Source organism: Ambystoma mexicanum, chromosome 5q (genome assembly GCF_040938575.1).
Source record: "Ambystoma mexicanum isolate Mex_15411 chromosome 5q, UKY_AmexF1_1, whole genome shotgun sequence".
NCBI lineage: Eukaryota > Metazoa > Chordata > Amphibia > Caudata > Ambystomatidae > Ambystoma > Ambystoma mexicanum.
Window position 1 is genome coordinate 991697102 of NC_090933.1, and position 16652 is coordinate 991713753.

General features: G+C 45.0%; 1 protein-coding gene across 1 annotated transcript in view; it reads left to right on the forward strand.

Moving 5' to 3' along the window:
* The window catches only part of PKHD1L1 (PKHD1 like 1), a 361418-nt gene that overhangs the window by 239297 nt on the left and 105469 nt on the right, over positions 1–16652 (forward strand). Inside the window, exons 53-58 of the mRNA XM_069622133.1 lie at positions 157–316; positions 7099–7273; positions 7632–7711; positions 10594–10751; positions 12600–12729; positions 16105–16223. Coding sequence (XP_069478234.1) covers positions 157–316; positions 7099–7273; positions 7632–7711; positions 10594–10751; positions 12600–12729; positions 16105–16223 — 822 coding nt within the window. The remainder of the gene's footprint in view (positions 1–156; positions 317–7098; positions 7274–7631; positions 7712–10593; positions 10752–12599; positions 12730–16104; positions 16224–16652) is intronic.

Below are 16652 nucleotides of genomic sequence, written 5' to 3' on the forward strand. Positions count from 1 at the left end.
GGGCCGTCGGTCACATCTCCTGTCAGGGCGACAAGGAACCAAGGCGCATGACTCTGTACTGCCAATACACAAACTCAATGCTACGTTTTATGAAACCTCCATTTTGCAAACAGTTATCTGCGCATTGTAAAATGTTCTCTTGGGTGTTTGTTACAGGCTGAAGACTACGTCATCATATCTCATAACCTCACCCAGAGGCCAGACATGTTCAACATCGTAGACTTGAGGAACGGATCGGCGGCGCCGCTGAACAGCACCACCAACACCAATGGAGACTGGCACTTTGATGACAACTCAACAACATTAACCTATTTAGGTACATGTCCATCTATGCCTCGATGGTACACAAGCCCTCCTGCATGTGTTCTGCCTAGTGCACGCTGTGGAAGGAAACGTGATGAACTCTGGGGGTGCGGTTTATGGGGGACCTTTCCTGTGGGATATGGAGCTGCTGCTCTGCATACATACTGCATGGGTCATTGCGCCCATTCACATGAGTGCCGCAGCATGAAGAGATTGGCAAAGAGAGATGGGAAAAGGAAACACTGGCAATACCAGGTCATACTCTAAAAATGGCAGTTCGCATATTTATGTCTAGAAACGCTGCTCCATCGGTAGAGTGTTCGCATGGCCCTCTCACAGCAGTGGCATGCCATCGCCTTTCATGAGCATTAGCACATGTATGGTCTTCTAAATATGTGTTACTCTCATACCATATTATAATGTAGCTTTATAAACCAGTATTCAGATGGCTGTTGAAGTTATGTTGTGATGCAATGGTTAAGGCGTGCATGCACAAAAGCGAAGGGGGCGGCCAGTTGTGAATGCTAAAGGCTATTACCTGAAGTGAACTAAGCAATTTAAACATTCCAGCTTTAAGTGACCCAGTTCCCCAATAAAACAAAATCAGATTTTTAAGAGCATCAGGTGCATTCAGCTCGTGCCACTTCTTCCTCCAGCTCTGAACCCGCCTCCACCGCCGGCATGCAATTCTCTGACAGTTAGAGTGGAGTTGCGCACGGCAGTGTGTAGCATGGTCCCGCTCTGTTATTCGGAAGAAGGGCTTTAAGTGGGCCGGGGCTGGACAGGGTAGAGCCCTCATAGTCTTCAGGAAGTGGTGTCCGGCCGGGGCTCTGCAGAGGCTCCCTGATGTCTCACCAGTATGGGGAACAATGGAGGCCAAATCTGTTTGTAGGCAGAGGGAGGAGATGGGTGCATGTGCCAGGGTTGGAGTCCGGTCACTTCTGCGGAGCAGGGGAGAGAACATTCTCACACCACCGCAGTGAAAAGTGACCCTCTTTGAAGACCACTGTCCAAGGGACCTGCCATCTACTGTGTCACCAGAACACATCGTTATGGCCATCATATGGTGTGCATTACGCGTCCGCAACTGTGGAGTATTTTAAAACACTCCGGCATCTCCACACTGGCTGACGCGAGAGGAGTATGAAGAGCAGAAGCAAGGAATCCACATACTCCTCTCGTGACAGCAAGTGTGGAGATGCCGGTGTGTTTTAAAATACCCCACAGTTGCGGCCGATCCGTGCTTGAGATGATCCAGGGTATAATTGCCCCTTTGACTAGTGGTCCCAGGAGGGGTGTTGCTCGACCTGGAAAAGATCCGGGCCTAAGCTAATGTCGGAGCTGTCAGGACTCGGGGCTAGCTAACTTTTTGGTTGTTGCCCCTGAGCTTCTATCCAGGGCTACAACAAAAAGACCTGAGGCTATAGCCCCCCTGACCCCCCCTAGCGACGCCTCTGGCCCCAGGCAGGGGGCGAGGAAGTTGTGCAAGGACTCCTACAACCGCTTCACAGTGATTACTGTGAGGCATCTACTCACCTTCCTTCTGTAGATCGCCCGGCCGCAGCATGCTGAATACCTCTTTTAAGTGATCGTCACGGCTGAGGCCGTGTTGACTTGGCAAACTCTCTTTGTGGGGCAGTAGCTCAACTTTATTCCATTGGCTGGCGTCGCCACAGGAGTGCTTCATCCCGGAGCTCCGTGGTGAGTGTTAACTTCAAAGGAGCGTGAGTGGAGGTGGAGTAGCCTGTTGGCTATAGCTCACAGACTGTGGCTTCCTACTTGCCAAAGGGGGATAATAGACACAGATTCTGACAGGCAGCCATGATGGGAGCTGAAAAACGAAACGATCACTTAAAAAATGCATTAACCGCACTTGGCTTGGGTCATCTACAGAATGGAGCTGATTTGCTCACTGATAGAATTGCATATATCACAAGGGCGAAACAGATATATTTATAGACAGCAGTTTATAATGAAAATGAGCCAGGCGGGACCACACGAGACCTTGCTGCATGATCCAAAGTACATTGCACGGCCTCGTGATGATATTTGGGGTAAGTAGCCCTTGTGTAAGCCACCTGCCCCTTCCTTTAGACCATGCCCAGCACTATTTGGCCAACCACGCTTTCCAGTGTATCCGCTATTCCCTCCGCTATTTTGTGTCACCTGTTCAGAACCCACTAGAACTTCCAATTATGTAACACCAGTTTGCTTGTGACAATGTTGTGGCTAAGTCTGTTGATTACATGGACTCAGTAGCGGCAGCTTATTTAGGGTGGGTGGGGCCTAATCCATTTATATAGGAGGCTGGCGGGGCGCTAGAGCTGTGGCCTGCCAGTATTCGTTTATGCTCAAACAGCACAGCAGTACACAATATTTTGCCTAGTAACAGGTTGTACATTTCATTGGATGTTTGTAAGCCAATAACATTTGTAATGTGACTGTGTGGGTGGGGTCAGGCGGGCGCACAAGCGTTCTCACTTGTTGTGGAGCATGAGCAGCAGAGCCTACTGCTAAGTAACTAAGTAGGATAACCCCTCACCACGGGGTCCTGGTGACCGAGGTCACCAGTCTCTAGATGCCCAGTCCTTTTAGAAAAACATTGGTACATTGGAAGCAAGATCACAATGTCTGCCCGCTTTAATTAATCCTAAAGAATTTTGATTTTTTCAATTTGCTTTTAATTTCCACTATGAAAACTTCTCCCATTCAAGGGCACAGGGGACCTGGAGGACCCCTTCCCAAATATTCGAGGGGAGGTAGAAACCACCCTTGAGCTGGTGCAACGTCTCATCTGGCCTAGCTATACAATTCCCTGATACATCCGAGGACCTTACAGAGCCCCCTAGCTGAGCTCCTGTTTGCCCATACCACTGTCCTCTGCTGGGGGTGAAGCTGCTGAGGCGTTGCCAGTTTGCTGGAGGGGGCAGAGACCTTCTCTGAGGGAGGAAGTGTACTGACTGTAGCACGGATAATAAATAACACGGGAGGGGAGTATGTAAGCATGGTCCCCAAAAATGAAACCGGGGCTCGTTCTTTGCATCCATTTCGGTCCCTGTGCACGGGGGACACTCCCAGTAGCACGTGCAAGGCAAGGTGTGCATGCTTTGCGTTGCCTGACAGGTTGGACTCCACGCGCAGCAGTGGCCACCCTCTGTCTTTCGGGTTGTGTTAATGTTTCTCTTGACTAGCCCGAGAAGGAAGGGGTTGGCATGGCTTCGCATGAGGGGGGATTGATTCAATTTCTTTTATTTTTGGCCACCTACAATACCAGCTGTGGCGACTGGCTTCAGTGCCTTTTGGCGATGAGCTCTGAAGTAGGGTTGCAGTTCCTTCAGGGATTAGTCCGAGGAGCAGACTATCCCTGAATGCATGCCCCCCACCTCTGCTTTTCTGAGCTCCATACCTTTATATCAGAGGGCCTGATTCATGGAAGTGTTTTATAATGGCGCAATCCCATAGGAAAAAGTTCCATGAATCAGGCCCTAAGTTTCATGCAACATTCCATAAGTGCTTTGGAGACTACCTTTTGTGTAATAAGGTTGAAAATTGCGGCATTGCGATACAACACACAGTCTAAACTATAAGTCTCTAAAGAAAGCACCCCTATCACACTAAAAGTGAGAGGTTAATTGGCTGGGCATCACTTTAAGAAGACTCATATAGCATTGGTGTGGACGAATATTCGAAGTGAGTGCTGCGAGGTAGTGGCGAATTAAAGTTTGGTCCGTTTTGTGGTGGGCTTCACTTGATCTAGGGGCAATGCTGCAGTGGGCTGCATGTATGCGCCCTTATGGGTGGGAAAACATGCTGTTGGGTGGTCTTCACTTATTGGGAAGAACGCAACTTTTTAAAAACGGGTTTAACTTTTTTTTCACCCTTGTGCATTATGTGTTAGTGATGTAAAAACATACCACCACTGGGCGTGGATGCTTCCTGGGTGTGGTCCCGCCTCCCATTCTTTCCAGTTTGGTATGTCTGGTGTTTTCATCCGTCACTTCCTCACTCCTTTTCCTGTCTGTGCGTTTTGGTGTCACACGTGTATATATGGGATGATTCTCGAAAGTGAGCCGTGTAGCCATTTATGTTGGTAGCTCTTAGTCAACCTTCCTTTTCTGCATGAAAATGTTCACTAAACTTCATCCTATTTGGTTAACTGTGCGGCCAGATCGGTTGCTTGCCAAATTTGATAAAGTTTCATGGATGAGAACAGAAGTCGCAAAAGAAACCGTTTTTTTACTTGTTCCTGTGTACACAAATGTCAGGTTACCTTAACTAAACCTCTGCAGCAGTATGTTGTGCGTCTATATTTACTCACATGCTTCCATCCAGTTTTTATCCTGGCGCGGTACTTCAGACTACACTACCTGCATTGGAAAACGGCACAGAGACATGACGTCACTCAAGGCTGCTGGGAGCACAGCTGACTCCTCACAATGCATTACTTAAGAGTATAAACTTTCATACCAGGTTCCTTTATGCAGTGCACTGTCGCGCACTGTGCATTTGAGGAATGGATGTTTGGTGATAGCACAGAACGTTGTCATGACTTTTGTTGTCATTGTTGTATAGCAGTTGTTGCATCATCACACCAGAAGTGCCTTAGGTCGCTGTTAGTGAAAGGAAAACGCGATACCCTCAATTCCGTTTCTGACAACTGGAATGACTAGTTCCGCTCGTGGGACGGGGCACACAATGCCAGCTGGGCGAACCTCTGTGTTTGAGAACTGGTTCTATGGGATTTCATTGAGGCGATTTGGTCGAATCCACCCCCCACATATATTTGCTACCAAATTCCATCAAAAGAAAATCATTGGATTTGACCAAAGCTCCTGAGATGGAATCTTCCTACCCGGAGAACTAGGGAACCTCTACATGCAGGACTCACTTTTGTCTGGGTCTGTGAGCCACTTCACCATCTAGGTTCCCTTTATTGACAATACACGCGTATTGTTCCGGGTCCGTTGATTGATGGTTTGTCTGCTTTTGTGGCACAAGTTGTGCATTCATGTTGATGACCTGCATGGCACTAGTTTTAGCCCGTCAGCTGTCAGGAATTAACATTTTATAACACTTGTGATTTGAGGCCTTTTTTTCTAATGCTATATGTTTTCACAGCACAACCAATGCATTCCTTCAGTTACTCCAGTTAAACTTGATGGATGTTCTCTTGCACGGCGCGTAACATAATTAGGCAATAAGCCCCGAGCAGGGCGGAGGGGGAATTATCAAATCAGATAATGCCCCCTTGGCCCACAGTTGCAGAAGGCCTCGGGGACATTACTTGACGCGGAAAGGCGCTTTTTGCTACTAGTACCCCGGCCCGTAGACCAAGGTACTAATGGTGTTTTTTTCAGTTGCGAGACACGTCATGTTTTGCAGCCAAAAAAAAAAAAAGAAATGGGCGCCGATGGACTGGGAAACATAGTCCCTTCTGCCTTTTCGTGGCGGACATAGTAAAGAAAGAAAATGGTCACCATGGAACAGGAGAAGGGACTACATGTAGTCCCTTCTTCCTTTCCATGGCAGCCATTAAAGCAAATGAAAAAAAAGGTAAACAAAAAAAAATGGCCGATTTGGAAAAGAGCGAAGGGACTACGTGTAGCCCCTTCTCCCTTTCCATGGCAGCCTGACAAAAGTATCTCCGGTGCTGTAGAATGGTGGGGACCAGCGCGAGCTACGTGCCACAACGTGATAGGGATTACTTCGAGGTAAGGCTCGCAAACGCACCAATCGGCTTCGTAGATTTCATTGTCATTATGGTACGCCAGGTACTAATGCCCAATAACTCACTCTTCAGATGTCCTGGACTACAATTCACATCATAACTACACGCCATGTTCTATGGAGAGAGATCATAGGCCCGGTACGCTTGATTCCTGGAGGATCGCAGTCGTGATTTTAAAATGGACTCCTGTCCTGCCTGGTAGGCGCTTGATCCGTTAGTGTGTTCATGGAAATCCAATTTGTTCATTTCTTTGCAATGTAGAATGATTAAACAGGAACATTCCTATATGTGCCGGAGGCAAAACATTTTCAGTGATTTTTTTTATACTTGCACATATTGTTGTCAAAGGCATCATGAAAATATGTTGGAGAAATGCTCCTGCGCGTTGTTGGTGACTTGAGTCTATTGGATTTTTTTCATGAGTTACCCTAGAAACCCAATTGTAAACTGTTTGCCTTTTGACTAAATTTTTCAAAAAAGTGTGCTCTAAAATGCACCATTTTAACCCATTATTATACATATACGCCTTGATTGGTTCGACTCCCTCTTGACACTCGGTGGCTAAAACATATTTGGCCAAAACATTTACGCCCCTCCACTTAAAAAATTCACCACCTCCCCCTTAGTTTCATGTGTTTCAGCCTTTTTAGAGCTGCTAATCTTCACGATTAAGGCACTGCATTTTGCTCGTGCTCTCCTTTCCATCAGACTAGGGCAGACTACGGAGGCACAATACACCGCAGGCGAAAATCGGCGCTTTAGACTACTGCCGTGCTAAATCGGAGACAGCACACAAGCATTGGAGCATAGCATAGCACAAAATGACTGCCGGTTGTGACTAGAGAATGCCCACTTCTTAAAAAGGGCAGTGCATTAACTCCACAAGAAATTCACTTTTTCTTCTTCACGCTACACCACCTGGGGATTTTACCTTGGTTTGCTTCCTATATTTCAAAGCTCTTGCATGGTTGACATTCGAATCTTTGTAATTGTGGTTATACAATGTGCTTCTTTGTGAAAAGCACTCGTGTTTTTGAATTTGAAAATCCCTTGTGTTCCTTTTTTAGTATCTGGGAGAAGTAATCGACGGCGGCGGGCGGTTGCGCGCACGCTGGACCCTGCCATGTCAAATGCCAATGTTAACCTGAGAGTTTACCAGTGCTTTTACAAGAACTGTGTTACGCCGCCGCCACCACCACAGACCAGTGGACTACTCGACGCTTCGCGGCCAGATGGCTACCAGTATGTACACGTCAATTTCCCCTCACAAAAAGGCGCTTAACCCTTTGGATCTTAGGCCTGGTTGCTGGTCCAGCCATTGCTGTTGACCTCTGACCTATCAGTTGGGCAGCAGGCCCTTAGCACAGCACCCACTAGGACACATTGAACTCGAAAAGTTTAAACACTTGTACTGCTATCTTGCACTTTGACTTATGGAATGGGTTTTCAATCAGTTTTAACTGACTGCACGTTGTATATCAGTCATAGAGGGCGTTTGATCACATCTGTTATGTGAATATACATGCTCATTTATGAATTGTTAATGCATAAATGCACGTGGCAGGTGGATTCCAACTTGTTTCTACTTACCTCTCTTTAGGCTGTGGTCAAATCAATCTTTCTGGCAGGAAAACAACCAAAGTGTCCCAACAAATGGCTCCAAAGTGGTGATTCCTGAAGGTATGGCACTTCATTGTGCAATTCTTTTCATAAAGTGCACATGGCTTACTGGGCTCATCACGTGCCTATTTCTTTTCGAAAGACACAGTGGGAAGACTTTTCTCAACATCTGGGCAATGTATGTTCATTTTGGATATAAACCTGGTTTTTCAATGTTTTCAATAACCTAAAAATAGGCTGATTGAGGGACAGCAAAGGCAAGTCAACAAGGGACCCCCAATTCAGTGGGTATGGGGAAATATGTCGCCCTGATACTGAATGTGTGCACCCATTTACTTGATCAAAATGTATAGATTCACAATCTGTTGTATAATGGACGATGATCAGCACTAAAGCGACAACAAGAAATAGTAAAGGGCAAACAGGGTTACGAGATTCACACCTTAGCACCCCAACACCCACACCCAGTTGTAGTCTTTGTGCATCCTGAGCGGGGATTCATGCCGAAGAGGAAATGCATAAATATGCGGCAGGTTACAGTCTTAATGGGGGGGGCATAAAGCGCCCCACAAACTTGCTGCAACAGTTTACAGCCGGCTCAAGAGCGAGAAGATTTGCAGTTTCCTCCAGGTACTGTTATCAGGTGTATGTTGCCCCCGTGGTCTGTAGGCAAAGATGAAGAAGAAATGTATACATGCATTTCATTATGCATTGACGTATTTTAGGTCTGTGTAGTGTAGGGAAGGGCAGCCCACAACGCGAACGATAAAACTAATCCGCAAGTCAAAATGACCACTGCACCGATTTGCAAGGGGAAACAAGGTTTATTACATGCAAAAGTCTCAGACGGTGCCACAGTACAGAACTGACACAGAGCTTCTCACGCCCATAGGAGTTACACATTGTATAGTGGAAAATCACACATTTGAATACATGGTTTACATAGATCATCGCACCACCCCCATTGGCCACCACCTATGTACATGCTAATCCCTAAGTCAATAGACTGATTTGCCACACCTTATCTAAACCCACTCCCCAATACACGTGATTTGCTACAACGCCACTACTAAATCCAGGTACGGGATTGGCGATACAATAATATTATCTGTCATGTGATGTGCACCCCTCCAACCAGACAAGTTCAAAGTGAAAGGGCGAGGCCAAGCCTGCTTTGATGAGACAATGGGCCTTCACAGTACCCTAGACACCGCGGCGCACACAAGCTGCACCCCAGCCTTGGTATGAATTTACTGGCATCACACCTTGGCGCCTCCTGTCCCAAATCACAGAACGTTCCAGACACCGCTCCACCTTATCTCTTGTGAAGCCCAGGTGGCTAACAATGATGTGATCAGGGCACTGCTCTTGAGTTTGGATTTCAGGGAATTAGGTATTCAGTTTGTGTGCTTACGTGGAATTCAAATAGTAGGCTGCTCGTTTGGGAGGACATTAGTGCTCTAAATCTTTGCACACCCAACTGGCATCACAAAGCCTCGTGCCCTTTTCTCATAACTTTGTCCTTTAAAGGGCGCTTCCCTTCCTGCTCTCCCAACAACTAACATTCCATTCCCACCACACTTCCACAACCGGCAGCTGGATACCATTAATGCTCATCTGTGTACTGTAGGTGCCTCTAACCTCAATTGTGCTTTGAGGGATGGACAAGGATCTGCATTTGGAATTGAGTTATGCAGGGGTGCAGTTCTGCGATGGCCTTTGTTCTGCTTATGGTGGAGTCTGACTTGAAATTCAACATGGCGGTACTCATGCCATGTCAATCTGCTGTCCTTACATTTTACAGCCTCGCTATTCTGACTCCATCTGCCCTTTTTGCCTGCTTTAGTTCTTCGTTCCTGACTTACCTCAACATGACCTCATCTACTACTGTTCACTTCCAAACTTCTAATCCACTGCCCTATCTATAACCTCAGCAACTGCAATATTTATATATTTGTTTCTCATTCTGTGTTACATCGTATTGAATCCAATGTGTTTCAAAGCTATCTACAATGGTTACATTTGCCTTCTGCAGCACACACCTAAAAATGGACAGACCCCAAGGTTAACTAATAGGCTTTTCTCAACCTGAACCTTTTTGCCTGGCTGGGACACAGTACGTCTCGGGAGGATAGCTCAGGGGCAATGCACTCGCCTTGGAAGCAAGATAACACGGAGCAACACAGGTTCGATCCCTGCGTCCGTGATTAGAAACCTCTGGGTATTAAGCGCATTATAAATAACAAATTACAATTACATGCATTCCAACAATTGCTTGGACTGTCATAATAGGCATTTGAACGTTGAGTAATTAATACATTTACATAGAAGATTATACGAAGAATAGAAGAAAAAAATCAAATATTAGGTGAATAGTGACTATGATAAATGGTCACTGGGATAAATTTGACATGAACATAGATATTCATTCGGGGTTACAAATGCAACATCTGGACTACGGTTCTTTGCGTCCCGTTCGTGGGCCGCATATTGCCATGAAATTCTATACATGCATACTGTTCTATGGATCTGCAATATAGGTGATTTATTTTGACCTATAAATTGCTTGCACGATATCTTTGTAATCCTCCAAGCATTGCATAGGTGCATCGTACCCCTCGTAATATATAACTACTTTATAATTTATACCAAGTGTCAGTGCTCTTTACCACTGGTACTCTGAAGCACTTGCAGTATGTAATGTTGTAATTCTAAGCATTTATGGTGGCATTCCATCTACACAGGAGCTGGCCGCTGTTCGGTATTGATCCTACCAGCCTAATGTTAGTCATGCCTTGGTCAGGCATTTAAATCAACAGGACATGCCTTTAATTTTTTAAAACGTTTGCAATGGGCAGTATGATTTCCCCAAAATGCATCATTAGTAATTCTATGTTCACATCACTCTCATCATTCATTGAAGTCAATGCTTTATCTTGCAGGCACGTGGGTTGTTGCAGATGTAGACCTCCCACCACTGGAGGAACTCCTCATTTATGGTGTTCTTGAGCTGCAAAGCCTCAATGATACCAATGCAAGGGCTGCAAACTCCTCAGCGTACAAGACAGTTGTGCTCAGTGCTACCTACATATCTATTCAGGTAAGGACAACAAAAACAACTCCATATGTGAATACCAGTGACAGGGAAAGCTATGTGCCCAATATCCCAACCAAGCCAATTACTGGCTGTTGCTTTGTTACTATCTGATGCAGCTGATTGTCAGGTCAGAATGGAAGTCTCATTTTCATAGCACAGTACTCCTTACTGTCGCAAGGGTTGCTGTTCCTGCTAATGTGACCAGTGTTCTACTCAGACAAGGTATGCATTAGAAAACAAAGGGCATTCTTGCTTCGTCTGTCATATTATGCCAAGATCTGGAGGAGCCACAGAAGGAAAAGGAGATAGTCTGATCACTCCCTGAAAAAGTGATGCATTGTCTATTATAAAAGTGCCCAGTTGACAGGATCAAAGAATGAAAGCACATAAAGTGGACTGGCAGTAGCAAAGTGGTTCAAATACTACAGAGGACGAATGCAGTACAAACGGATGTGGGGTATCCAACTGATATCATATGATATATCATTTATAACACGCCTGTACACAAGTGTTTCTAGGCGCGACAAGACAAGGGAGGGAAGACAGAGGGAGTTTGAGACAAACAAACTTACTAGGCCTTGTGTCATTCAGATCGTGCAAGTGCGACAACGCAAAGTGCAGGGGGGGAGCGAGAGGGGGAAGTGCCAGGCAGATGGAGGAGGAAGTGCAATCAGGGCAGCATTGCTCCGAGTAAGTGCAGCCAGGGCAGCGCAGCTCTTGGTAAGTGCAAGGAGGCAGGGGACTGTTGAGGTTACAGTTACAGCCCCTAAGTGCGCGGTACGCCCAAGGGCAGTGCAGGGGAGACTGATCATGGGGAAGCCTGGTACCCAGTGAAAAGTACTTGAGAGCAAGAGGTCACTACATAAGAGCATAGTAGGGAAATATGAACAAGGCCCAAGGGTAACATTTGATTGATGTTACAGTGAGATTACCCACTCATGGGATGCAGCACAAACTGCAATTGTAAACATTTCCTGGGACTGGTACAGAGTAACAATAGCCCCACATATATGTGCGTAAAGCCAGTGACTTGAAGGGTCTGTGGGAAGACATGAGCAGATGAAACAGGACTTTACTTTCTGATCTCCTTTTGCATACCGTAAATAAGAAGACTATTTCAGCATTAATCACATGTATGTCCCGGTAACGACCCAGGGGCACGAGCTACAGGCCCGAGCAAAGCGTGGGCTGAAACGCTGGGCGCCGTTGCCGTTACCAGGCTGGGGTAGCCCGCCAAACGCATAATTAATGCTATTAGCACCCCGAGGCAAACGCTCGAGGTGCTAAAAGCAATTTGAAAAAAAACCTGGCCACAGTGCTTCATTAGCAGCAACGGCCATGGAGAGTCAGGCAGGGTTGCCATGGAAACTGAAGGCAGGGCTCTGCTTGGAGCCCCTCTTCCATGTCCATGGCATCATCAGGAAGCAAAATAAAAAATAAATAAGCAAGCAAGTATAACAGAAGCCCTAAATCACCCCCTCTGATCTGGTCTGGATGTTGGCATGGAAACTCTCCTTCTCCAGCGTGTTCCCTTATATTGAACGTGAGCATAAACTCTAGTCTGTCAATATAGCAAAATGTTCATGCAGTTACGAGATTGACTGGTTGCTCCAAGCCTGGCTGGCAATCAGTAGTTTTGATGCAATGCTCAAAGCTAATGATCCAGTTGATTTAGCATGTTAAAAGCGACTTAAAGATCAATGTCATTCACCAATGATGTTTCGCCTTTTCCAAGTAAGAATGTTTTACAAATTGTACTCTACCAAAATGATTCACTATTTTTATGTTTACAGGTATTCTTAGGGCGTTTCACAACGCAACCTTTGTAACCTATGCTTTTCATGCTTATAGGGCGGTCGCTTAATTGGGGGCTATGAAGGTAATCCATTTCAAGGACAACTGCATATTATATTGAAGGGAAGCCACACCACCCCAGAGCTCCCACTGCCAGATGGACCTAATCAAGGGTCGAAAGTATTGGGTAAGCTGGAATACTTCATACAATATGTGTGACCATGAAGCGTGTACGTGTTATCAGTGTCGCTTCAGGTGGAATCCGAGTGATAAAGTGGAGTGAGGTTATAAGAGCAGCCAAACATTTCCAACAAATAATCCCTGGCAATGAATACATGTCAAAACGTTTTCTTTTTGAGCAATGCCAAGGTTTGCCTTATAGGTGTAGTGCCCATGGTATCATGTAACACATTTAATGGGAGTGTCCCCTGAGACACCGGAAATGAACTGTAGGTGTTCACAGAGGACAAAGAGACTAATCAGTCAAGAGTTTTAAAGACGTACCTGCCCCTGTAACCCCAAAGGCAATGAAGCCCCAGAAGAAACGGAATGGGCATCAGCAATCATATATATCCTTCTTCGGAGGAGGATTTCTTCCTTGAGGCGGCTTCCATCCAAAGGGTTGACGACAGGCACCCTGTGCCTGGCACTTCAGTCCATGTCTCTGAATTACCACCTTCTCTGTGACTTCATAGATGAAGGCCATCTATGCATGATCCTGATCCTGTGCAGCTGTCCTCCCAAGATGATTAAGCAGGTTGCCTAGTTACCACAGACCAGTTCTAGGCAAGTGCTGCAATAGGGAAAGAGCAGTGCAGGCCTGCGACCTTCAAAGTGTCAGCGAAAATAGCACTTTGAAGCAGCGGTTCAGGGATTATGGGTGCCACCACCGTGGAGCACTCATTCCAGTAGCTTCAGCCACCGTGGGCATCCATCGTTGGTAGAAGTGGCTATGCGATGGTGCCATGCGTCAATCCTAGCACATACGTAGAGGGAGGTGCTGTGTGCACTCTGGTCTGATCTTGTGCAGAACAAGAAAAAGGGACGACCAAAGGCCCAACCTTTCAATATAGGCATATGGCTAAGTTCTGCTTTTCAGATATGAAGCAACTCATTAAAAAGACGCAGAAAATGTCCCTGACTGATAAATCAACACACATATATCTTAAGCAATGACGTGACAATGCTATTTGGCTAGTTTTGAATACCCCTGTAATAAATAAATGCTTGCCAATGCCAGCTAGAATGTCACACTTACAGGCACGTTGTGAACCCAACAATGGACAATACATGCCTGTTTGCTTTTCCCTCATCATTTTGGGAGCGTTTCGACATACGAGTGGAAGTTGTGTTACCATGTTTTGCATGTCTCTATGTTGCATCTGCACATCGATCGGCACTGTTCCATTTCGGTGATTTTAGCTTTGCTTTGTGTGTGCTTTAACAACTACAAAGCAGCTGGTTACACACTGTTGAGCTTCTTCAAGGTGTACACATAGTCCAGCTGTTGTAAGGCAAGGATTCAATGGAAGAGGTTCAGTTGAGTTGGTCAGCGTGAACATTCAGCCACTCCTTTGTGAAATGTCCATCCTATAGAAACAGCTCTTTGGCCATGTCTGCTCATTGGGTAGTGCACATGTGCACAGCCATCCTTCACCTGGGCCCCAGGGTCCCCTCTCAGCCCCTCTCCTACTAAGATTCTGCATGGGGAGGAGCAACATCACTTTAAGAAACAAGATGGCTCTCAGAGCACAATGCAGTAACAGATGTCACAGCCATGTCATTCTCACATCCACATCTTAAGGCCATTCGATTCCGTATATATGGTTCACGGTCCCAGCGCCTAGATTCCCCACGGGCTAAGCACGCTTAACAAATGTCATAATACATAAATATATAAATAATGTTCCTGTGAGTGCTGTAAAACTGAAGTTAACACCAAGCCTAAAGTGCAACCCAGTGTTTGGAACCAGCCTAGATATCATCTCATTCTATAACCAGCACCCAGTTGCCACGTTCCCCAAATGTCTCAACAGTGGTTTAAGTATAAGTGGTGACAATTAACATAATGTAAATCTTATCAATAATGTGATGGCAGGAGCCCCAGCATATAATTTTCAATCCCATTTGCAACCTCAACTAGGATCAAATAGTGATGAAATGGTGGAAGCATGTTATATATGTCAGTAATTATTAGTTCACCCCTTCAAATTGTTTTTAGGCATTTAAATCCAAGATTAACATCAGAGTTTCCCTTAACTTGTATTGTGAACACTATAAACAGATAAATGCAAGCATGGCTTGCTTTGCTTCCCTGGGCACAAAGATTCTATATGGTTTTTAATTAATTATTAATACCTCCTATAGTAGGGGTCTGCAACCTGCAACACTCCACATATTTTTGGATTATAATGTCCTTAATTCCTAACCATTGAGTATGTAGCCTGAGAGCTGATGGGAGCTGTAGTCCAACACGTATGGAGAACCAATTGCTGCAGACCCTTGTTTAAGAGGGTATTTTTTCCACCTCTGTAAAACTGCAGTTTTTCATTTAAATTCATGTGGCATGCCACATGCACACACGATTCACTTGCGAGCACTACGAGTGAACGGAGGGGTAAGTCGGGGAATGGGGAAGCATGAAGGAACATGATGACGTGATACATCATTTAAGACTATTATTCAATAGTCGGGATGAAGAATTCCCGATAACCAAAATACCAAATTCCTGCAGTACAGTAAGGTCAGCAAAGCTTTTCTAAATTTTAAGCAATCTTGCTCAAGTCGTGGTGAGCATATTTCCACCAATTCTTTTTCACTATTAGGATGAGCCTATTTGTACAAAGGGAAGCTCAATTTCTCTCCCGGAAGTAGTGGATGATTCTGCAGATAATTTACTTCGATCCCATGTTCCACAATGTTCCGGAGGTGCTGGGAAGTGTCTTGAAATCACATGCTTGATCCTCCCTAAAACAGATCCTCACTCCTTTTGGGTAGAGGTTAGGAACTTGCAGCAGTCTCCAGGCCGTTGAACCTGTCCCCAAATCTCCTTAAATATCCCTCAAATCTTCAAACTCCAAGAACGTTCAAAATATTAGAGATTCAAAGAGCTAAAAAGCAAGTTGGATAATTATTTGTTTTTGTGTTACATGTTATGTACTTTAAATATATATGTCAAATATTCATAATAAAAGGTGATCAAAAATTCAAACATGCACATCCTTATTAAAATTGAAAAGTAACTAGTAGGATCGACAAATTAGACAGACATGTTATCTTCTCCAATAATAATGTGTATTGGGATTGCAAGCACATGTTTTACATGGTACTACCTTGAAGCACTAATCTTCACTGCTGGAAGGGCATCACGTCAGGGCTGTTTAATAGAGACCTGTAATGATTCTTTAAATGTGCAGCTTTGCTTCTGAAATGCAGTTACAGGTCAGATGTGCAATACATCTGTAAATATTTAGATTGAAATACAATATAGAAAAACATTTACAATGACTGACATACTGGTGAAACATCCCTGTAAAATATTTCTGCATTCTTCACTCTTCAGGTGTCTTTGGTGGACTGGATCTTCATGGAACTCCACGGTCAGTGTACAAAACTAAATTATCTGCAACAGCCTTGGCCGGTTCAAGAAACATATCACTGGTGGATGCAGTGGATTGGCAGGTAGGACTTCCAAAGAGCTTCAGTTTCAGAAAATCACTGAAATACACTGAAATGTACCAAAATAGACATCAGGAAATAAACTAGTTCCATAGAATGCATTGGTTGAGAATAGGACTCCCAGCTGTGGATCCTCTGAAATATTCTTAAAGTCGCTGATGGCACACTTTCCTTTTAATATCTTCCTGAGTTCACTCATCAGAGTTTTGCAAATCTGATTGGCTGACATATGTTTTGTTATCAGACATAAAAAACAGAAAGCTGATGGTTTCTACCTAGCATATTATTGACCTATTGGTGGTGCTCCTACATACAATGTTAAGCATGGAAGGATTTGGCTTACACAATTTTTTATAACTTCTTCATTTTTGAAGGATGCATTTTTAGTTTGGCTATAAGGTGTCGCTTGCAACATGTATACGTTGAATCTAT